Consider the following 24,070-nt stretch of genomic DNA (forward strand, 5'->3'; position numbering starts at 1 on the left):
AACCCTCATCCTTAAAAAAAATATGCAATTAGGCTATAATTTGGATTTAAAAGAGCTCAATTGTTAAAAAAAATAATTGAGTACCAAATTGGAAATTTTCAAAAAATTCACTATTAACATCTATAGTGAAATGAATATATGTGAATAGTGATGAAGAGAAAGCTCGTTTCTCTTTTAATTTATACTATAATTTGGTACTGTGGCATACACTTTTTTAAAATATTCTTTATTTAAAAACATATTAAAATATTATATATGAATATGCATTTTAGGATTTAATAATTAATTTATTAAATTCATGTGAATTTGATCAATATTTTAATAGACCACTATTTTTTAATTCATGAGAATTTGGTTAAAAATCTTGATATAAAACGTTATACCTATAAATGAGGTTGATATTTGAAATATTGGAGTTGATAAGAAAATCCTCAAAGTTATTTTAAATATTTATTAATTTTTATTGAGAGTAACGTTGCGGGTGCGCGGCGTCGCGGCGGGTATTCCACTTTAAAATCTAGGAAGTGTGTATGGTATCTATCTAGAAAATATGGGGAGACAAGAAAATAGTGTCTTTTGTTGGTAGAAAATGGAATGGGAGTCGCCACCTAGTATTTTGGTCACTAGAAACCCTAACTGGTCTCAGAGATTGGGTACGGGGACTGGTTGCGTAAAGGGAAGGTATTAGCATCCCAAATACGCCCTACCTAAAGTAAGCTGCATTGTTTATTTGTTTGATAAAATTCAAGGTCTCGTTGTGTTTCCTAGTTGTTGATCCGTCTATGATTCAAGAAAAGTCTTCCTCAATAAGGAGGTCCTTATCTTATCGGGTGAAACCTAACCGTTCTAACGTCTATGTAAAAAACCATATTTTTAATATCAGGAATATGTTTTACGTATAAATTCATAATCCCAAATACTAAAAGAAGACAAAAAGATTTTTTTACAATTTTTGAAATATTGGCCTAGTTCTCATGGCTTGAATAAACTGGTTATTAAAACCAAAATGCATGTTAATACATATATTGTTTTGAAACTTCCTTTGTTGTATGAAAATATGATGTTATAATATTTATATATATATATTGGAGAGACTAGGCCGTATGCATGAAAACAAAATATTTTTTTTTTATTATTTTTTTACGTCTTGACGAAAACCGGGTATTTTAATACCAGATTTATATCTTTACAGTATAAAAATACAAACCGATATTGATCAAAATATAGTAATAAAATTACATAAAATCACATATTTTTTGAAATAATTTTCGAAGAAATTAATATATATAATACAAAACACAATATAATATACATAATATATAATATATATATTGGGCTGGGATGGGCCGGCCCAATGAACTGGTTCGGACTCAGCCCCAAAATGTGTTGGGCCGATCTCGGCCCAACAAAAATCTGGTATTTCTCTTCTGGGCCAGACCCGGCCTAGAAGGCAGGGCTGGGCCAGGATCAGCCTGGCCCATCAACAAAACTAACTGGGCCAGAACAAGTCTGGCCCAACACAAGAAACCAATGGGGGGAATTATTTCCCCCCCATCCTCCTGCATGCAGAACGAATGTTCTGCATGCAGAAGGAAACGCAGGTGACAAAAATAAAATGAGGGGGAAGGAAAGTTTACCTGGCGCGGAGGAGGCGGTGTCTTGTTGCGTCGCTGGCGGTGCTGTGGCTGAGGCTGGTGGCTCACAGACGGCGGCAGTGGCGCTGCTGTTTCCGGTGGCGGAGAGGGAGGTTCTTCCTCTTCCCTTGTCCTCCGTTTCCTTTTCCTTTCGTTTTCTCTCCTTTCTTCTTCCTCTTTGGTTTGCTTTTCCACTTCCTTTCCCTTTCTTTCGGTTCTCTCTTCTTCCTCTTCCCTTTCTCTGTCCTCTCTCCGTTCTCTCTCTTTCAGGTTTTTTCGTTCTCCCCTCTCTTCCCCCTTTGCTGCTGTGTTAGGTGTTATTTATAGAGCCAAGTGAGTGGGACTTCTTACTGTTGCGCATGGGAGCAGGTTATGCGGCAGCTAGTCGGCTATTGGGTGCTACTGTCGAGGTTCGGCTCCCCCGGTTTTCTGGCAGGCGCGCGGCGGGTGGTCGGCCAGTGTCTTCGGTCGGTGGTCCAACGGCTTGGGGCCTCGGGTTGGTCGGTGGGCTCGAGGCGAGAGAGGGCCCGACAAAATTTAAACAAAGCTTCTTTTCCTTCTTCCCCGCTGCATGTTCGGGGGAAGAAGAAAGAGGAACAGTGTCGTTCAAAACGACACCGTTCTGCTCTTTTTTTTTCTTCTTTTTTTTTTTTAAACCTGAAACGGCGTCGTTTTAGACAAAACACGTCGTTTCATTTAAAATTCCACAAGGCGCCAAAACGTGCCAATTTTCAAAACAGCCCTCAATTTATCCTTTGTTCTATTAAGTCCTCAAATGTAATTTTGATTTTAAGAATTAATGCAATTGCATCCCTGCCAATTTTGGTCTCCGCCCCCATAGTTGGTCGCGTGTTTCACTTCAGTCCTTGGTCTCTGATTTATGCAATTGAGCCCTCAATTGATCAATAAACTTTCAATTTCTTCAATTAGGCCCCTGAATCAATCCAATACAGCCCCCCTATTTACGCGCCTTTTCCAAATTGGTCCCTGGTTTCGGATTTTCTCAATTAAGTCCCTAATTGGTCATTAAACTTCAATATTTATGCAATGAAGCCCCTGATTTAACCAAATAGACTCTTAAAAATTATAATTCGACCCCAGAACTTTAATTTCTTCCAATTAAAGCCTAAATTGACTTAAAAATCAATTTTTCTTGCAATCAAATCCTCTATAAATTCAATTAAACCTTCAATAAAATCCAATTGAGTTCATAAACATCCAATTTTGGCCTTTTCTCTTCAAAATTAATTTTCTTTTCTAACACGGCTCTCATCATTCAAGTATATCCTGTAAAAAATTTCATTCCTTGTATCTCTGAACCTCCTTCATCAATTTTTTTTTTATCCTTTTCTGAGTGCTCCCACCTCTTATTATTTTTTCTAATTCTTCCGACTATATATTTTTATTTTTATAGGGGGACCCAAAAATGGGTTACAACAAGTAATTTTTATCATAATATACAAATTTTGAAGAATTTTTTTTTTTAAAAAAATTATTTGGTCACAAGAGTTCCATAATGATTAACTAAACTATTAAATTAAAAACACAGCCTTTTAAATTAATGAAAACAGTCATATCTTTCAATTTTAACCTTCTTGTCATTGTAGATTGAAGGGAGCTAATGTTTTGCTTAGTTGTAAAGCAAAACAGACACATTGATCAGCGAATTAAATTATTAAAAATATATCGCGCAAAAATTTAACAACATTCTTTTACTTTTCTTATGACCGTTTATCTTAAGATGTTAAAGGTCAGGTTATTTCTATGTTTTCTAAGGAAAGACTTTATTTATTAAGCAATTCATTTAGTTTTTTTAATATTCTTAATAATAATTTTAATTCAAACAACAAGACAGAATACCAAATAATTTATTTATTTTACTCATAACACAACATAATTATTTATTATTAAATAATTTGATATGGTTAATCTCACAACTAAACACGGAGGAAACTCTTATTCTTAAACTTGCATTAAATTTTAATTACTGCTAAGAATTTATTAATTTGTATTATACTCTTATTCTTAAACTTGTTCAATTATTTCATTGTTTTCAAGAAGATTAAGCCCTTTATTATGATATTATCGATAAAATATTTTATGAACAATTATGTATTAGTATATAAATATAAAATGATTTGCTTATTAATATTAAATTTTGCTTCACCCCACCAAAGGAAACTTCTCACATTCATTCTCTTTCCTGGACATGTATAGAAGTCAAGTGCTGACCATGGTATCACTTGGTACCAGCTTCTGTTCTTCGAAATTTATTACAGAATTGCAATAGATCCAACGAAAATCTTTCACAGCTGCCTTGATGAACTTTACACTGTAATTTATGAAAACTAAATTATTTAATCCGTTATAACCCATTTTGGATTATTCCCTACATTCACTCCTTTTTCTTCCTAAACAAAATTAAAAAATAAAATTAAAACTGACGGCACGGAGAAAGCAGGCCGAGGAGGATCTCAAACTTATGGGAAAATCAAGCTATAATTTTGGATGAAATTTGAAGCCTAATTGTAGCTCATTATACTTTAGACTAAAGAAACAATGCAGATTGAAGGTCAAATTAAATGATTATTAGACGAATCTGCATAGAAATTAAGTCCAAGGGCATAATTAAATTTTTAATTTGCCAATTTGATTTAATTATGGGCCAAATTAAAGTTTAATTATGTTTGAGAATTAATTTGAGTCCAATTGAAGGATTTAATCAAGTGCCAGGACTTAAAATAGGTAAAATTAATTTTATTAGGGGCTTAATTGGTGAAACATTATGTTTGGGAGCCCAATTTTGACCTAATTGAGAAGATTGAAATTTTATACGAATAAAATTTTATAAAATTAAAATATGTAAAAATAAAATTGAATAATATAAAATCCAAATATTCATTACAATTTATTTGTACAAATAAAAATTAAACTAGAATAGTGGCGACGCTAGAGGAGGAGGAGGAGGAAGCTGGTCGTTCCCGAGATCATATGTCTAAAAAGGTGGCGCACACGTACCACCCATCTGTGATCTCATGTCCATGACTATTTGGCAAAGTTGTTCATAATCCACTGACAGTTGCTCTTATTATTGTAAGGCCACGAACTCCTAAGACTAGGTGCTCGAAACTGATTGGGAGCTCCCAACGATTGAGACGTTATGGGTCGCCCACACGTTCTCGGCCATAGTGTTGGAGAGTTTGCACACCTGATTTCTATCGGGTCCACCAGACGATCCTGTCTCCATCCACAAATCTTGTATCTCTCCCTCAATTGACTATTATATGTCTCCTGAAAATTAAAAAAAAGAAATAATCAAATTCAATTGAATAAAATAATAACCTACAAAAGAAAATTGTTGAACGATCATACCACGAAGTGTTGAGCGCGGTTGTCGACGAACTGTTACACCCCCTTTTACAGGTCTTCACTCTGCATGTACATCTCGACAAAAAGCTCCATTGGGCTCGACTTACGTCCAAGAGATGTAACCTGTAAGAAGAACAAATGTTGCAAGTTAAATATATTTTATAAATAACAACAAATTAATTAATTCTAGATGTCATTAAAATTAATCTTACCATCCACTTCCATGTGAAATTAATGGAACGGAGTCGCCGATGTGAGTGGTAATCGAACTGTGAATTTTCCGGTTCTGGTTCTCGACACCGGACTGTGAGCGACATGTGAACCACTCAGACATCATGTGTTAGATATATTATGCCCATATATCCTCTGGGATGTAAGGCAGCCTGGAATCCCTCCAAACCGCCACGTCATTCCAGCCTGGTAGAGCATTATCTTTGGCATTTTGTTTTTGCTTTTTTCTGTGCTTCATACCAAAAGTGACGCAACCTACATCCATGAACGAATTTTATATGAGTTAATGACAAATTAGATTTTAAAAAAATATCATATTGTTTTCGATGTTACCTAGTTGCTGCGTGATTCTTCCACGCCCTCCTCATAACATTGTCATTCGTGCTATCCCACTCAAATTTGTTCCGTATATAAATAATTTATGAAAAATAAATCAATAATTACAATATAGCATTAAAATAGTTAAAATTTATTACAAACACTAACCTCAAATCTGGTAAACCATTAATCAATATAAGGTTTTAAATCAGGATGTTTGGAAACCTGACCCCATTAAAACAATGAAATCTCCATCGATGATTTAAACGCTGATGTTATTACTCAGGTGGCCTCAATGTTAGTGAACCTGAAAATCAATAAAATTAATGAAATATTAATTAGTTTTTCACAAATTACGTTAAAAGAAGAAAAAAAACTGAAATCAAAACAAACTTGCATTGAAATGTCATCCTTTCAATGTGCCTCGTACTTGCAGGAGAATTGACCCCATTGTGAAGGAGCACCGCCTATACATTGTGGAACCGCGCTGGAAGAGGCAGCGTTGTGAATCACCGCAGGTGCCTCTTCATGGTCGCACCTAATGACAGGTCATCATCGCGACCATGTGATCACCTAATGATTAGGTGCCGACCAAGAAGATAGAAGAACTAACTGCCACCATGTGCTCACGGCGTGTAGTTGATTTTGTTCTATGCATCTACACAAATTTGATGAATAATTACATAATCAAATTTTAAAAAAAAATCGGCAACACCTCCCATATACTGGAGATTACATAAATTGTTCAAACCTGCAAATATTGACAAGATATATGCCATAAACCAGTTGATTTTATTTTATTTCTACAAGAAATTTTGGATTATTCAATTTCATCTCATTTTCAACGTGATAATATAATATTTCTAATCATAAAATAAAGAAAAAAAATCCTACATATAAGCTAACATATATACAAATTTAACAGTAAAATACAGAAAAAACATTATTTCTATATATTCAACTAACATTTATACAAAACGAAAAATAACAATTAAAATTAAAAAAAAATCAAACACTCTATTAATACAATAAAATTGAGATAAAAAAATAAATTTAATCATATATATTTAATTAACATTTATATAGCAAATTTAACAATAACAATTAAAATTCAATAAAACAATCAATCATTATTGCAATTAAAACAATAAAATAGGCAACAAATTTTTTTAAAAATATAGACTTTAGGAATGAAAAATGCTTACATTAATAATGTGTTTATTTTTAGACTTTATCAACGTACAATACAAAAAAACAAAAATATATTGTTAATAAAACAAAGAAAAGGACAATATAGAAAATCATTAAGTAAATTGAATCATAATACATACCTTTTAAACTTTGAAGATGAAGATAGAACTCGAGATAGGGATTGAGAGGAAAAAAACATGGGGATTTTGGATTGAAAAAACATTGAAGATGATGGAGAGAGAAAAATGAACCGAAGGGGCTCTCACTGGGATTTATATTGCAGACTCACTGATGCAATATTAAATAATATTATTTTTAATTAATTCGTCGGTGATTTCCTCGGTAAATTCACATAAAACTTTTAATTTCACTCTAAAAATTTCAAAAACCCTCTAGAATTTTCACAACCCGTCGGTAATTCCCTCGTTAATGTAAAATAGTACACACGATTAAAGATGCATTAATTACACATGCTTTGAAATTTGTAATCCATCGATAATTCCATCGGTAAAATGCAACTGATTCCGAGAACTTTAATTGACATCACCGACATGGGAGGTGAACAGTTCTCATTAACTCTGGTAAACACTGATGGACCAAAAACCATCGATGTTTCCATCGGTAATGTGTGAACAGTTCCCATCGCCTCTGGAAAACACCAACGGACCAAAATCTGTCGATGTTTCCATCAGTGATGTGCATAGTGAATGACAGGTTGTTTCTGTTTTCATATTTATCCTCCTTGCAAATACTTAAATTGAAATTTCACACCCAACACAATAATAATAGTTCACAAATGAATTATGAAATAAATATTTTGCATCCATAAATATTACGTTATAAAAAATTGCATTACACTTTCGTGTTCTGATAGTTAGTCAGAATCATCTTCTTCTTCTTCCTTTTCAATTGAATTGTCATCAGTTCCACCACAATCTTCAACGTTGATAGCACTGGTATCATCATCTTAATCAATTTGTGCTTGTCTGCTGGAGCTAGAATAACATTCAACTCCTCAGCATCAACATCAACAAGACTATTATTGAAGATGCAAAAATTTGAATTTTCTTTTAAATCAATTGATGGAGCAACTCGATATGATTCAATCAACTCACTAACTTGAAAGACATCATCTCACATACTTGTGTCTTCCTTCTCATCCTAAACAACCTCTACATGACCCATGAGTTTTGTGTTTAAAACAGATAACCAATCAACTCTTGAACGATCATTTTTAAAGGAAGGGGTGTATGTGTAATAAATTTGATGGCATTGTTTGGCGAAAACAAAGACATTGTTTACGTTGCGGAGTCTAGCTTTTGAATTAATTTCGACCAGACCATAGTGGGAATCTACTTTGATTCCTCTGTTAGTGGTGTCATACCAATAGCATTTGAATAAAAACACTCTATTATGCTTGTTATGATATTGCAGTTCAACGATCTCTTGTAATTTACCATAATAGTTAACTTCAAACTTACTATTAGTCAATCCTTTAACACAAATACCACTGTTATATTAGAAGTGTTTTTTTTTTTAAAAAAAAGACATAAAATAACTTGGGTTATAGTCCTGACCACCTAAATAAGCTGGTTTTATTTGAATCAAATGGAAAAAAAAAAAAGAAGGAGAGGCAACAATTGCAAACGAGAATATATATATATATATATATATATATATATATATATATATATATAAAAGGAAAAAAAAAGATAAATCATAACAATAAGAATCAAACTAAAATCATAAGAATAATAATTTCTCAACGTGTTTTTTTACATTAAAAAAATTCTAAATGTAAATTGAAAAACTTATGCACGTATCGAATTAAACAAAGCATGAACCATTGTGTAAGTAAATGAAAAAACAAAGTCATTACTAATAATTAAAAACGCAAGTGGAAAAATTGAGAGAAAAATATAGATCAAGATATTTATTGCAACATGGTTCATTTACCTTGTTATATTTAGTGAATTTGTTTACTAAAATCAATCTATAATAGAAATCAATAGACACCTAAAATTTATTGAATAACATAAAAGAAAAAAAAAATATAATGCAAGGCTACACATATTCAAAATATTATGAAAAAATAAATACTTAATTTATTTGAAATATATATATAAAAAAATTACAGATGAATTATACTAACCTCTTAAGAAACTAAACACACCCAATAGAATTAAAAATAATTGAAGAAATGTTAAATATAAATCAAGATATTTAATATTGCAACATGATTCATTTACTTTGTTATATTTAGTGAATTTGTTTACTAAAATCAATCTATAATAGAAATCAATAAACACATAAAATTTATTGAATAACATAAAAGGAAAAAAAAATATAATGCAAGGCTACACATATTCAAAATATTATGAAAAAATAAATACTTAATTTATTTGAAATATATTTATAAAAAAATTACAGATGAATTATACTAACCTCTTAAGAAACTAAACACACCTAGTAGAATTAAAAATAATTGAAGAAAGGCTAAATAAGGCAAAAAACAAAATCATAGAAAAAGGGGTATTAATGAAAACATCATTTTTAAAATTATTTTCAAATATACATTAAAAAACAAGTATTAATAATAATAAAAAAATGAGGCCAAACGTTGCTAGGCTTGTAGAGCCAGGCCTAGTGCTTGGCCCACCCATCAAAGGCTCGTTCGTGGACCTGCAAGGTAAGGCCATGCGCACAAACCTTTAATTTTTTTTGTTAAGTTAATGGGGTGGACGACACGTGTTTTCCCCCAATGCTTGAAAAAAAAATTGACATGTGTCTATCTCTATAGACAACGCGTTGTCTATACGTACCTAGATCTCGGCCACTAATGTGACTAGAAAAACGAAGCTTGACTTTTTAACCAAAAAATTATTTTCAACCTATTTGTTTTATCCAAAATACCTATGAAACACCCTAAAAACATTATTAAACCAATACATGGCCTCTAGAAACATAAAAAACCACCCCAAAACCCAAAATCAACCTCAAAACAAAAAATTCTCCATAGTTCAGTTCTTTTTTAGGTGTTTTGAAGGTAAAAAAAAAACACATAATCTTAACTCCTCTCATTATATTGAATTAGTTCACGCAAAAATCAACGATTTCGGTAGCCAAAATCTTTCTTAACAACAACTTTCTCTCTTTAAAATAAAATCCGGTAACTCTCTCTCTCTTCTCCACCCAAAAAAGAACTTAAAAAATAAAAAAAATGAAGTTTGGTACCCAAATGCAATGTTGGAAAATTATAGGAACTGATTACTTAATAGCTTAAAAAGAATGTGTTAGTGGTTGTTTTTTAAAATATTTTTTTTGTTCAGAAATATATCAAAATAATATAAAAATAAATTAATTCAAAAATACTAAAAAAAGGGGAGCAAAAACAAATGCTCTATTTCACTTCGTATTCGCTGCAGTGATTTCAAGTCCTCCATCCCTGCCTTATTTGCAAGAGCATGAAAAGAAATAAAATTTTATAAAAAAAATCAAACGAGCATGGCCTGCAATCCCATAGAGCAATTTTAAGGCTATGTTTGTTTTTTAAAAAATAGTTTTTGAGAAATTATTAGTTGAACTTTAATGTGTTTGTTTGTCATTAGAAAAGTGGTCAATGGAAAACACTTTCTAGTCAAAGAAAAATTTTGCTTGGTTTCCAGGAAAGTGTTTTCCTGGAAAATTTGGGCGGAAAATACTTTCTGAAAGTTGTGAAAAAATTAGAAATGTTATATTATTTGCTCATTATATCAAATTTGGTCCTCAAACTTTTGATTGCTATATATATTTTGTTTTAAATATTTATTTTTCAATTTCATCTCTTAAAATTTAACTTTTATATTAACTTTGGTCCTCATTTTTATAATTGTTATTTGTTTTTTCCTTATCATTTTTTTATTGAAATTTTTTATCTATCAAATTTGGTCATCATTCTTTTAATTGTTACTTATTTTATTTAAAATAATTTATGAAATGTTAATTATTATTATTTTTATTTCTTCATCTTTTATTTTTTTATTTTTTAGATTTGATCTCTATTATTTTAATTATTATTTATTTTATTTGAGATAATTTATGAAATGTTTTTTTCAATTTTATTCTCATTCAACTTTTTAATTTGTAAGATTTATTTTTTATTATTTTAATAAACTTTAGAAAAATAAAACATTAATAAGTTATTTTCCAGTTTATTTTCCATGACATAACCAAATACTGGAAAATATTTTCTAACTTATTTTTTCATTACACTACTAAATATCAGAAAATAATTTATTTTTTTAAAATTTATTTTTTTAAAAAAATTACTTTCCAACAAATAAACAGAAACTATATATATATATATATACACTGTCTAAAAACATCTGCAATTGAGTTTTCTGGGTGATTTTATAAAGGAATTTACCTGTATAGGTTAAATATCTTTTATATATATATAAAATCAGAGTACGTTTTAGAAGACAAACAGAGAACGGCATTAATGAATTGAAAAGGACTGTATAGTCTGACATTCCTTCCCGGGAGTAGGTAAGCGGTAGCTTCGTTTGTGTCACTTGTCACTTGGCATTATTACTGCCATGTTCATTGATACTTTTACCCTTTGGCACTCGGCACTTGCCACGTAATAATCTCTTCTTTCTACAACGCTGGCCCCTACTTTCTTCCTTCTTTGTCCCATTCCTTTCTTTTTCTTTCTTTTCTCTCCTTACTTAGTGAGATGATCATCATAAACAATTACTTTTATTGCTTGAGTTTGATCCTTTGTTGTGTTTGTTCCAGTAATTCTACTTCTTTTTAAGTCTTTGCCCTTGAGTTATAATTTTGATCAACTAAATAAATTGATTTTATTTAAATTATATAAAAAAATAAAGCTTGATTTTTTATTTAAAAACTTGCTTTTAATCTATTTTTTATCTAAAATATTTATAAAACACTCTATAAACCTTATTAAACAAAGAGTCTCTCTCCCTGTTTTTGTCCTATATTTATGTGTTTTGATTTGAACAACTACTCTATTATCCTCTTTATTCATACTAATTTTCAAATTAGTTTTTTTTCTAAATTAATTTGAAATAAAAATAAAATAAAATTTAATTTTAAAAAAAATACTTTAGAAGAAACAAGAACAAACACGTTATTTCTCTCCTTATTCGCTGCTGTCGTTTCAGGTCCTCATTTCCTGTATTATTTGGAAGAGTATGAAAAACAAATAAAAAAATCAAACGAGCATGACTATCAAAAACTAAAACTCAAAATATAGAGAAAAATACTATGTTGTCCCCGGTAAATCTGTGTTTGAATGAACAATAATTGCATTAATATTTTTTTTTATTATTATATTATTGAAGTGTCCAAAGAAAATGTCTATAATGAACACGTGGCGACCATCTATTAGCTTTTGAGATTACCTTTATCCCCATGTCACAATAGAATCTAAGATTATGACTTTTCTCTCCTACTTTCTACCCCTATCTTAATGTGCAGATAAGAGTGAACAAGTGGCGATAATCTATTGGTTCCTTGGATTAGCTGGTCACCATGCCACAAGAAAATTTAAAATTCTCCTTTCATTTGCTCACATTGTAATATTGGTCCTTTCTCATAATTTGTTTTTTTAAAAAAACTGAAAATTTGTAATTATAATTTTTTATGTAATGTAATTGTAATGCCTAGCACAATGCATATTCGAGGGCAAGCACAACAACTTAAGAGCAAAGCAACTCGATGAAATAGCAAAAGAAAAAGACTTGAAGGACTGAAATAAAATAAAACCACAAAAGAGGGATGAAAAAAGTAACCGTACTCTGGATGCCATCAAACACATAGTTCTTTTAGCTTTTTTTAATAGGTCAATCACTTGTAATTGCTTGAGTTTGATCCTTTAGTGAGTTCGTTCTAGTAATTCTACTTCTTTGCAAGTTCTTTGTTGATCCTTTTAAAAAAAAAAAAAACTAAAAAAATCTTTAATCGATCATTAATTATATTTGTTGTTGGAAGCGAGCTGGTATCATCCATGAAGGCGTCTAAGTGATTATCCTGCACCTTTCACTCGTTTCTCTCTGCTAGGTAAGTAATTTTACACATTATTATTTTTTATTTGTCTCTAAATGATCTTAATTATGTCATCAAAATGCCTTTTTAATGGGAATTACTGCTTTAACTCACAAGTGTCAGTTAGAATCCTTATACCTTGCCTTGTTGCTTTTGAAGCTGGATTCCATACAGAGCTAAAGGCCTCCTCCTTTTCTTCCTCCCGCTATTTCATTGAGCTATCAGTACCAGTGCTTTTGCGCACATATTTTCCCAAATTAAGGTAATGGATTCCTATTCCCACTCTCTCTGCGCCTGTTTTACTTGTAGTGACTCACTCTCACGTTCTGTATCCTTATTTCTTTGATTTTCAGACCTGTAGAAAATGGCTCTCGAAAGTGCTGGTGAATCCATTATATCTATGCTAGCAAAACTCATGGTGGAACCAGTAGGAAGGCAGTTCCGTTACATGTTCTGTTTCAACAATTTTGTTGAAGAATTCAATGAACGAAAGCAGAACCTGGTTTCGGCAAAAGAACGTCTGCAAAAAGGTGTCGAAGCTGCTGAAAGGAATGCTGAAGAAACTTACAAAGATGTCAAAAAGTGGCTGGAAGATGCAAACAACGAAATTGAAGGTGCGAAGCCTATGGAGAGTGAAATAGGAAAAAATGGCAAATGCTTTACTTGGTGCCCAAACTGCATGCGACAATTCAAGTTAAGCAAGGCACTGGCCAAGAAGTCGGAGACTTTCAGAAAACTTGGAGAAAGTAGCGAAAAGTTGAAAACAGTGGCCCACAAAGCTCCTCCTCAGCCCATAGAATTTCTAACACCAAAAGAATTCACGCCCTCAGAATCGTCAAAAGAAGCTTTGGAACAGATCATGAAAGCTCTCAAAGATGACAACGTCAATATGATCGGACTGTACGGCATGGGAGGGGTGGGTAAAACAACCCTGGTGAAAGAAGTAGGCAGGAGCAAGGTTGTCAATTCCGTTCCGTTCCGTCCGGAATGGCCGAAACATTCCATACCAATTTAAAAAACGGAACAAAACGGAACAAATTTCATCTCATTTTAAATCTCGGTCCGTTCTGGATTTTTCGGCTAAATTCCGCCCGAAACGTTCCTGTTCCATTCCACATGTTCCGTTCCGCTCTTGAAAAGCCATTGAATCAAATTGAACCTTATTCAATTTAATTAATTAAACCACCCAATTATAAAAAGCTCTTTTTTATTACTATTTTCTATAATAATGATATTAATAATAACATTAAAAATTATTATTACTATTTTCATTAACAATGATATTAATTTTTTAAAATTAGATTTATCACTAATATATATGGTTTATATTCATGTTGTTTTTTTCATGTTTATACTTTGTAGGAATTTGAGCAAAACAAGGGATGCTTTAGATTTCATTAGCCTTAATAACATTGACCTAACTTTATATTTAAAATATTTGTGTTAAAAAATTTTACTTTCATAATATTTTGATATTTTGTTTAAGTTGAATTACTTTTAAGTTAAAGATCTATTTAATCTTGACTATTTAGAAATTTTTTAAATTTTGAAATTATATTTGTTTGGCATTGTGTTTGTATTGCATAATTTATAATTAATTTATCTTGAATTTGAATTATGTTTGTTGAATATATATATATATATATATATATATATATATATATATATATATATATGAACAGTACAACCCCGAAACGGCACGCCGAAACACTCCGAAACTGAAACATTCCGTTCCAATTGAAAAAACGAAACACCTACCGAAACGGAATTGACAACCTTGGGCAGGAGAGCCAAAGAGTCGCAGCTTTTTCCTGAAGTTTTAATGGCTACCGTGTCCCAGAATCCAAATGTCATAGGCATCCAGGATCGAATGGCAGATAGTTTACATCTGAAATTTGAAAAAACGGGTAAAGAAGGTAGAGCAAGTGAATTATGGCAGAGACTGCAGGGAAAGAAGATGCTTATAATCCTAGATGATGTTTGGAAACATATTGACTTGAAAGAGATAGGGATCCCATTTGGTGATGATCACAGGGGTTGTAAAATTCTTCTAACAACACGTGTTCAAGGCATATGTTTTTCTATGGAGTGCCAGCAAAAAGTGCTTTTAAGAGTCTTACCTGAAGATGAAGCATGGGATTTATTCAGAATCAATGCAGGTTTACGTGATGGGGACTCTACCTTGAACACAGTGGCAAGGGAGGTTGCGAGAGAATGCCAAGGCTTACCTATAGCACTTGTGACAGTGGGAAGGGCTCTAAGAGGTAAATCACGAGTTCAGTGGGAAGTAGCGTCTAAACAGCTCAAAGAATCTCAATTTGTGCGCATGGAACAAATTGACGAACAAAACAATGCTTACACATGTCTTAAGTTGAGCTATGATTATTTGAAGTACTAGGAAACCAAGTCATGTTTCGTGCTATGCTGTTTATTTCCAGAAGATTATGACATTCCAATCGAGGACTTGACGAGATATGCAGTTGGCTATGGGTTACATCAAGATGCGGAGCCCATTGAAGATGCAAGGAAACGCGTTTCTGTGGCCATCGAAAACCTCAAAGATTGTTGCATGCTGTTGGGCACTGAAACCGAAGAACATGTGAGAATGCATGACCTGGTTCGTGACTTTGCTATTCAGATAGCATCATCAGAAGAATATGGATTCATGGTAAAGGCTGGCATTGGGTTGGAGAAGTGGCCAATGAGAAACAAAAGCTTTGAAGGTTGTACAGCAATTTCGTTAATGGGCAATACACTAGCAGAACTTCCTGAAGGATTGGTATGTCCAAAGCTCAAAGTTCTACTGTTAGAAGTGGATGATGGTTTGTATGTTCCTCAGAGGTTCTTTGAAGGGATGAAAGAAATTGAAGTTTTGTCTCTGATGGGAGGATGTTTGTCATTGCAATCACTTGAACTCTCAACGAAACTTCAATCGTTGGTGTTGATGGAGTGCGGATGTAAGGACCTCATTCGGTTGAGAAAGCTGCAGAGACTTAAGATTCTTGGTCTTATATGGTGCTTATCCATTGAAGAGTTACCTGATGAAATAGGAGAGCTCAAGGAGTTAAGGTTGCTGGATGTGACAGGTTGTCGAAGGCTAAGAAGGATCCCTGTGAATTTGATTGGAAGGTTGAAGAAGTTAGAAGAATTGTTGATTGGGGAATACAGCTTTGAGGAATGGGATGTTGATGGGACAAGCACAGGAGGAATGAATGCAAGCCTAACAGAACTAAATTCGTTGTCTCAGTTAGCCGTATTATCATTGAGGATACCGAAGGTTGAATGCATTCCCAGAGATTTTGTTTTTCCCAGCTTGCGCAAATATGATATAGTATTAGGGAACCGGTTTGTGGCAGGACGATACCCAACCTCGACAACATTAATTTCGACAGCTGCTACATCCTTAAATGCGAAGACATTTGAACAATTGTTTTTACATAAATTAGAATCTGTACAAGTGAGCAGTTGTGGGGATGTTTTCACTCTGTTTCCAGCAAGATTGCGGCAAGGTTTAAAAAATCTGAAGGAGGTGATTGTTGACCGCTGTAAATCATTGGAAGAGGTATTTGAATTGGGTGAGGCTGATGAACAAAGCAATGAGGAGAAAGAGATGCCGCTGCTGTCATCTTTAACAGAGTTACAGCTGGAAATGTTACCTGTGCTCAAATGCATATGGAAGGGGCACACTGGACATGTCAGCCTCCAAAATCTTGCTCGTCTGGAGTTGGGGTATCTTCACAAACTGACATTTATCTTCACAGCATCCCTCGCTCAAAGCCTACCAAAGCTAGAACGCCTTAACATAAGTAAATGCGATGAATTGAAGCATATTATCAGAGAAGAGGATGGTGAAAGGAAAATAATTCCACAGTCTCCTGGCTTTCCAAAATTAAAAACTATCATCATAGAAGAGTGTGGTAAACTGGAATATGTCTTCCCTGTCTCCGTGTCTCTAACTCTTCAAAGTCTACCACAACTGCAAACACTTGACATAACAGCATGTGGTGAATTGAAGCATATTATCAGAGAAGAGGATGGTGAAAGGGAAATAGTTCCAGAGTCTCCTGGCTTTCTAAAAATAAAAACTCTTCGTATATCTTACTGTGGTAAACTGGAATACGTCTTCCCTGTCTCCATGTCTCCAAGTCTTCCGAACCTGGAACAGATGACGATTGCTCGTGCTGACAATTTAAAGCAAATATTTTACGGTGGAGAAGGAGATGCACTTACCAGAGATGGCATCATCAAGTTCCCTCAACTAAGAGAATTGTCTCTTCGGCTCAGATCAAATTACAGCTTTTTAGGTCCAAGGAATTTTGATGCTCAATTGCCTTTACAAGAATTAGCCATTGAAGGCCACGAAGAAGTGGGCAATTGGTTGGCACAGCTACAAGTACGTAATTTATATTTCTCCACTAATTTAAATTGTCAATTGCGATAATTTATTCTTTCTTCCTCCAAATTTCTAAAAGTAAAGTAATTGATAAATGCTTATTTTTATTTTTTATGATATTTTTTTTTATCTAAACATATATAAATATAAGAAACTTAACTGCCTCATTGTTGTTTGCGTTATTAATACCAACAATTAATCATAGAAATCATATTACCTGTTAGATTTAATATATATAAGAACATAAATTTTGTGTTCAAATATTTAATTCAATTAAAATATCTTTAAAATTTATTTAACTTTATAACTAAAATAAAATATTAGTTAAAATATTTTTATTTTTTACATGAAACTAATTATTAGGAGTTGTATTAACCTTTTTTCGCAAAAATATAATTATTATTCAACTTAAGAAAACAACTGAAACAATAATATGTAATCTCTAAGAAGTATTTAATCCTGTTTTTTCTATTTTTTTTCCTATTTATACATCATATAAATTGTTTTTATGATAGTGAAAAAATATAATATTGTTCTCTGATAAGATGGCCGCCCATGGACAGCAAAACGGCTTCGTACAAAGATTAGAACTTGTACAAGTGGACGATTGTGGGGATGTTCTCACTCCGTTTCCAGCAAAATTGCTACGAGCTTTGAAAAATCTAAGGAGGGTGAACATTTCCAACTGCAAATCATTGGAAGAGGTATTTGAATTAGGTGAGGCTGATGAAGGAAGCAGTGAGGAGAAGGAGCTGCTGTCATCTTTAAAAGAGTTACATCTAAAATGGTTACCTGAGCTCAAATATATATGGAAAGGGCCCACCAGACATGTCAGCCTTGAAAATCTTGCTCGTCTGGAGTTGGGGTATCTAGACAAAATGACATTTATCTTCACACCGTTTCTCGCTCAAAGTTTGTCAAGGCTAGAAAGACTTTACATAAATAAATGCAGTGAATTGAAGCATATTATCAGAGAAGAGGATGGTGAAAGGGAAATAATTACAGAGTCTTCCGGCTTCCCAAAATTAAAAAAAATCTTCATAGAAGACTGTGGTAAACTGGAATATGTCCTCCCTGTCCCTGTCCCTGTCCCTGTGTCTCCAAGCCTTCTGAACCTGGAAGAGATGCGGATTTTTAAAGCTCATAATTTAAAGCAAATATTTTACAGCGGAGAAGGAGATGCACCCACCACAGATGGCATCATCAAGTTCCCTCGACTAAGACAATTGGATCTTTCTTCCAGATCAAATTACAGCTTTTTTGGTCCAACGAATTTTGCTGCCCAATTGCCTTCTTTGCAAATTCTAGAAATTGATGGCCACAAAGAATTGGGAAATTTGTTTGCACAGCTCCAAGTACGTCTATTTACCAAAATTATATAGTTCCAAAGTGCACAAAATTTATGAGGAATTATATCTAACAAATTGGTACTTCCATGCCCTGTTGCCCTGTTTTCTTTTCATGCAGGGGTTGACAAATTTAGAAAAACTACGCTTGGAATCCCTGCCTGACATGAGGTGTATATGGAAGGGTCTCGTGCTAAGCAAATTAACTACTTTGGAGGTAATCTATCTGGATAAAAATTAGACAAGTTTGTCCAGAGCACACTAATTAACTTCACAAAAAAATTGCACTACTTTGCACAGAATAAAAAATGATTTTTATACAAAAGTACATCAAATAACTTCACAAAAAAATTATTAAATTTTTGAAGTCAATTAAAATATCTTTAAAAATTTATTAACTTTATAACTAAAATAAAAATCTTAGTTAGTATTTTTATTTTTATTTTTTACATGAAACTAATTATTAGGAGTCGTATTAACCTTTTTTCACAAAAATCTAATTATTATTCAACTTATCTCTAATTAAGAAAAAAACTAAAACAATAATATGTAACATCATATAAATTGTTTTTATGAGAGTGAAAATATATGATATTTTTCTCTGATCAGATGGCCGCCCATGGGGAGCAAAATGGCTCCTTACAAAGATTAGAATGTGTACCAGTGAACGAATGTGGGGATGTTACAGCAAAATTGCTGCGTGCTTTGAAAACTCTAAAGAGTGTGGATATTGAGAGCTGCAAATCATTGGAGGAGGTATTTGAATTGGGTGAGGCCGATGAAGGAAGCAGTGAGGAGAAGGAGCTGCCGCTTCTGTCATCTTTAACAGAGTTACATCTGTCCTTTTTACCTGAGCTCAAATGTATATGGAAGGGGCCAGCCAGGCATGTCAGCCTTCAAAGTCTTGCTCATTTGGAGTTAGGGTATCTTGAGAAATTGACATTTATCTTTACACTGTCCCTCGCTCAAAGTCTGCTAAAACTAGAAAAACTTGAGATAGAAAAATGCGGTGAATTGAAGCATATTATCAGAGAAGAGGATGCCGATAGGGATATAGTTCTAGAGTCTCCTCGCTTCCCAAAATTAAAAACTCTCATTGTATCTGGATGTGGTAAACTGGAATATGTCTTCCCTGTATCTGTATCTGTGTCTCCAAGCCTTCCGAACCTGGAAAAGATGACGATTTCTGATGCTGACAATTTAAAGCAAATGTTTTATAGTGGAGAAGGAGATACACTCACCACAGATGGCATCATCAAGTTCCCTCGACTAAGTGAATTGAATCTTTCTTCCAGATCAAATTACAGCTTTTTTGGTCCAAAGAATTTTGCTGCACAATTGCCTTCTTTGAAAAGTCTAACCATCTATGGCCACAAAGAATTGGAAAATTTCTTTGCACAGATCCAGGTACGTCCTTTATATTCCTCCAATATTTTTTTTCCTTTTTAATTTAAATTGTCAACTTCAATACATGTTGATTTCTTCCTTTAAATTTCTGAAATTGAAGTAATTGATAAGTGGAGATAAATCCTTTAGCCATCCATTAAATTGAAAAGGAGTTGTCTAACTGTATCATTCCCTGTCTCTTGATGGAGGGCTTAAGAAGTAAGAAATTAATTATTGTAATGAAATGATATCGAGATTTTTCAATCTTTATGCTTTCCAAGTTTGAGTGAAATTGAGGCTATTGCCATGTCTACTCATATCCTTTTGTTGATAAGTTTTTGGCTGAAGTATTGGGGACAGTTCGTTCATCTATTTACCAAAATTATACCTGGAAACATTATGCTTGGGATCCCTGCCTGACATGTTACCAAAATTATACTTGGAAACATCTATTTACCACTATATGTTACTTATTCCAAAGTGCACTAAATTTATTAGGAATTATATCTAACAAATTGGTATCCTTGTTTTCTTTTGATGCAGGGGTTGACAAATTTGGAAACATTTCGCTTGTCCTCCCTGCCTGACATGAGGTGTATATGGAAGGGTCTAGTGCTGAGCAAATTGACTACTTTGGAGGTGTTTAAGTGTAAGAGACTGACACATGTATTCACATGCAGCATGATTGTCAGTCTAGTTCAACTGAAAGTTCTACGTATATTGTTCTGTGAGGAATTGGAGCAAATCATTGCTAGGGATAATGATGATGAAAAGGATCAGATATTGCCAGGAGATCATCTTAAATCTTTACGCTTCCCCAATTTGTGTGAAATTGAGATTAGAGAATGCAACAAGTTGAAGAGTCTCTTCCCAGTAGCCATGGCTTCAGGTCTCCCAAATCTCCAAATACTGAGGGTAACAAAAGCCTCTCAATTATTGAGAGTATTTGGGCAGGATGATCATGCTTCACCTGTCAACGTTGAGAAGGAGATGGTGCTTCCTAATCTAAAGAAGTTGTCGCTAGAACAATTATCAAGTATTGTCTATTTTAGTTTCGGATGTTGTGATTTCTTATTCCCTCGTTTGGAGAATTTGAAGGTCTATCAATGTCCAAAGCTGACCACAAAATTTGCTACTACACCAGATGGTTCAATGAGTGCTCGATCAGAGGTGCTTCTGATTTGACTTGATTTCTTGCCTCTCTTTTAGTGTGTTTGTTTCTTTTTTCGCTCAATAATAAGATTTACAAGTTATAATGAGCATGCCATGCTTGAATTGGTTTACAGGTATCCGAAGTAGCTGAAGATTCATGCATTAATAGAGAGTGGAGCAGAGATAACGGGTGGAAAGAAGATTGATATTAACTGTATATGCCTCGTATTATATTCTAAATTAAAACATTTATTATTCTTACCGTAACAAATTTTATTGTGCAGCAAGACTCAAGTTATTATGCATTAAACTATTCTCATATAATGCAATCCTTTCCTTGGTGTAGAAAAGTTTAATATGGTCCTTGAAGTTTTTGTTATATGGAACACAAGGGACTTGAACAAATTTTGTCCGTGTTCGAGCAAAGCAGAATTGCAGAATCTAAGTTCACTGGTGTTGGATACATGGTCATCTTGTCTATGATAAATTATAGTCATTATCGTACAAGCCTCCAAAAAAACAATGATGCTTGCCCATTATCGTACAAGCCTCCAGAAGTAAGGGAGTATGTTTGCTTGCCCATTTGTGTTTCTTTTGGTTTAATGTGTGGACTTTCATGCGCTCTCCTTGATGCTGAACTCTTTGTTTGATGTTCTGTTTCTAATGCATAATGCATTATTAAAATTGTTATTTTATGAGCATTTGAATATGTTTGGGCATTCAAATCTCAAGATGACTGAGACTTGATGCTGAACTCTTTGTTCAAAAGTTTGATACTGATATCATGTTTTCCTAGCAGAACAATCTCTTGTTGAATGGTTTTTTCGAGCAGATTCCCTTTGAAGATGGTTTTTTCATGCTGGCTATTGCTAGAGATTCTAAATATTCCTCTGATTTCGAATTGAGTATTTTCTGCATCAGCATGTTTTCTCTGTCAGTTTGATGTTCTGTTTCTAATGCATAATGCATTATTAAAATTGTTATTGTATGAGCACGTGAATATATTTGGGCATTCAAATCTCAAGATGACTGAGACTTGATGCTGAACTCTTTGTTCAAAAGTTTGATACTGATATCATGTTTTCCTAGCAGAGCAATCTTATGTTGAATGGTTTTTCCGAGCAGATGCCTTGCTGGCTTTAGCTAATTTTCTCTTTTCTATGTAATTTTTCGATGAATTTCTTTATTTTTTCTCAACCTCAAGAATTAAAATACAAGTAAAATAAAGTTTTGAATCAAAAAGTTTCATTTCTAAACTAACAGGGCCAAAAGGAAAATTTATCAAAATTACAAGGCATGGAGGCAATGACACAATTGCCCCCTTTTTTTTTCTTTTTTCTTTTCATGTTTCAATTTTAATCTTTTTCATGGAGGCAATGATCAAAAGCAAAAAACAAAAGGAAAAGGAGACACCATATTTTTTTTTAATTGGTTTTTTATTTATTTCAATTTATATTCTCATTTTCAATTTCTTACAAACAACAAAAAAAAATTTTATGAAATTGAACGTTATTCTAGTATCAAGATATTTTATTGAGAGCAAGATAACCATAAAAAAAACAAATAAAAGTACATTACCCATCTCAAATCTTAATCACTTCATCATCAAAGATCACTGAATAAAAAAAACAAAAAAAAAAGAAAGTAAACATTGTGTGAATTCACAATATTTTCTCCAAGAGACTATATTGTTTCAGCTGATTTCTTTAAGGTTTCTATTAATATATTTATTTATTTTATGTTTTTTTAATAATAAATAGGTAAGTCATATCTAAATAATAATATAACACATTGCAACCTACATCCACATATAATAAAAAGACACTCACTATAGCCAAATTAGTAGTTATTTGACTCGCACTTTACTATGGGTTAGAAATGTTTTTTAGCAAAATAAATAAATATGAATGCTTTTCAAATGTATTTTTAACAAAAAAAAAAAACCCTAATCATAAATACAAAAAAAGGTATTGACGTGTATATTTAACTCGCTTCGCTATGGGTTAGATAATATTTTCCAACACAAAAGAATGGATGTATAAGTGTTGTTAATGTATTTTTTGTTATCGAGAGAAAAAAATATAATTGTAAATAAAAAAAGTTGATGTTTACATATAATAAAATAAACTGGGGATCATATATGTTAATAAATACAAAAACAATTGTTAAGCAATGCGCCACATGTAGGAAGTTAATTTTTAATGTAATAGAAAAATGGGATGGTGTTTCAAATGCATTTCATTGTATCATGATTCTCTTAATTGAGAAATGTGAAACAAAATAAAAAAAGGACAAAAATATTATATTTCAGCTGATCTCTTTTAGGTTTCTATTAATATATTTATTTATTTTATGTTTTTTTTAATAATGAATAGGTAAGTTATATCTAACTAATAATATAACATATTGCTTCCTACATCCACATAGTTATTTAACTCGCACTTCAATATGGATCACAAAATTGTTTTTAGCAAAAAAATAAATTTATATGCTTTTCAATTGCATTTTTAATAAAAACAAATCCTAATCATAAATACAAAAAAAAAATAAAAAAATATTGATGCATTTATTTAATTCACTTTGCAATGAGTTAGATAATTTTTTGAACACAAAAGAAAACATATATAAATGTTGTTAACATATCTTTAAAAATCAAGAGAAAATTATAATTGTGAATAAAAAAGTTGATGTTTACATATAATAAAAATAAAGTAAGGACCATAAGTGTTCATAAATACAAAAAATAATTTTTAACGCATCGTGCCACATATAGGATCTTAAGTTAATTTTTAATGTAGTAGAAAAATGAGACAATATTTCAAATGCATTTCATTGTATTACGATTCTCTTAATTGAGAAATGTAAAAAACAAAAATCTTACAAAAATATGAACTAATAAACTAATAAAGAGTTGTTAATGCCAATCAAATTATAAAATAAAATGATAATCATTTTCATAAAAGTAAAAAATACATAAATATGATACTTAACCTTAACTT

At 32.4% G+C, this 24,070-nt stretch overlaps 2 protein-coding genes across 2 annotated transcripts in view; both read left to right on the forward strand.

Annotated features, from left to right (window-relative positions):
* The window catches only part of LOC133706081 (probable disease resistance protein At4g27220), a 90,547-nt gene extending 68,556 nt beyond the window's left edge, over nt 1-21,991 (forward strand). Inside the window, exons 6-10 of the mRNA XM_062131612.1 lie at nt 17,751-18,542; nt 18,655-18,750; nt 19,143-19,940; nt 20,463-21,089; nt 21,206-21,991. Coding sequence (XP_061987596.1) covers nt 17,751-18,542; nt 18,655-18,750; nt 19,143-19,940; nt 20,463-21,089; nt 21,206-21,277 — 2,385 coding nt within the window. The 3' untranslated portion in view covers nt 21,278-21,991. The remainder of the gene's footprint in view (nt 1-17,750; nt 18,543-18,654; nt 18,751-19,142; nt 19,941-20,462; nt 21,090-21,205) is intronic.
* Nucleotides 12,409-17,143, forward strand: LOC133706197 (probable disease resistance protein At4g27220). Its single transcript, XM_062131678.1, has 3 exons — nt 12,409-12,809; nt 12,954-13,056; nt 13,148-17,143. The coding sequence occupies exon 3, from the start codon at nt 13,159-13,161 to the stop codon at nt 13,807-13,809; it is 651 nt and encodes a 216-aa protein (XP_061987662.1). The 5' UTR covers nt 12,409-12,809; nt 12,954-13,056; nt 13,148-13,158; the 3' UTR covers nt 13,810-17,143.
* Nucleotides 21,992-24,070: the final 2,079 nt, after the last annotated feature.

Source organism: Populus nigra, chromosome 1 (assembly GCF_951802175.1).
Source record: "Populus nigra chromosome 1, ddPopNigr1.1, whole genome shotgun sequence".
Classification (NCBI taxonomy): Eukaryota; Viridiplantae; Streptophyta; class Magnoliopsida; order Malpighiales; family Salicaceae; genus Populus; species Populus nigra.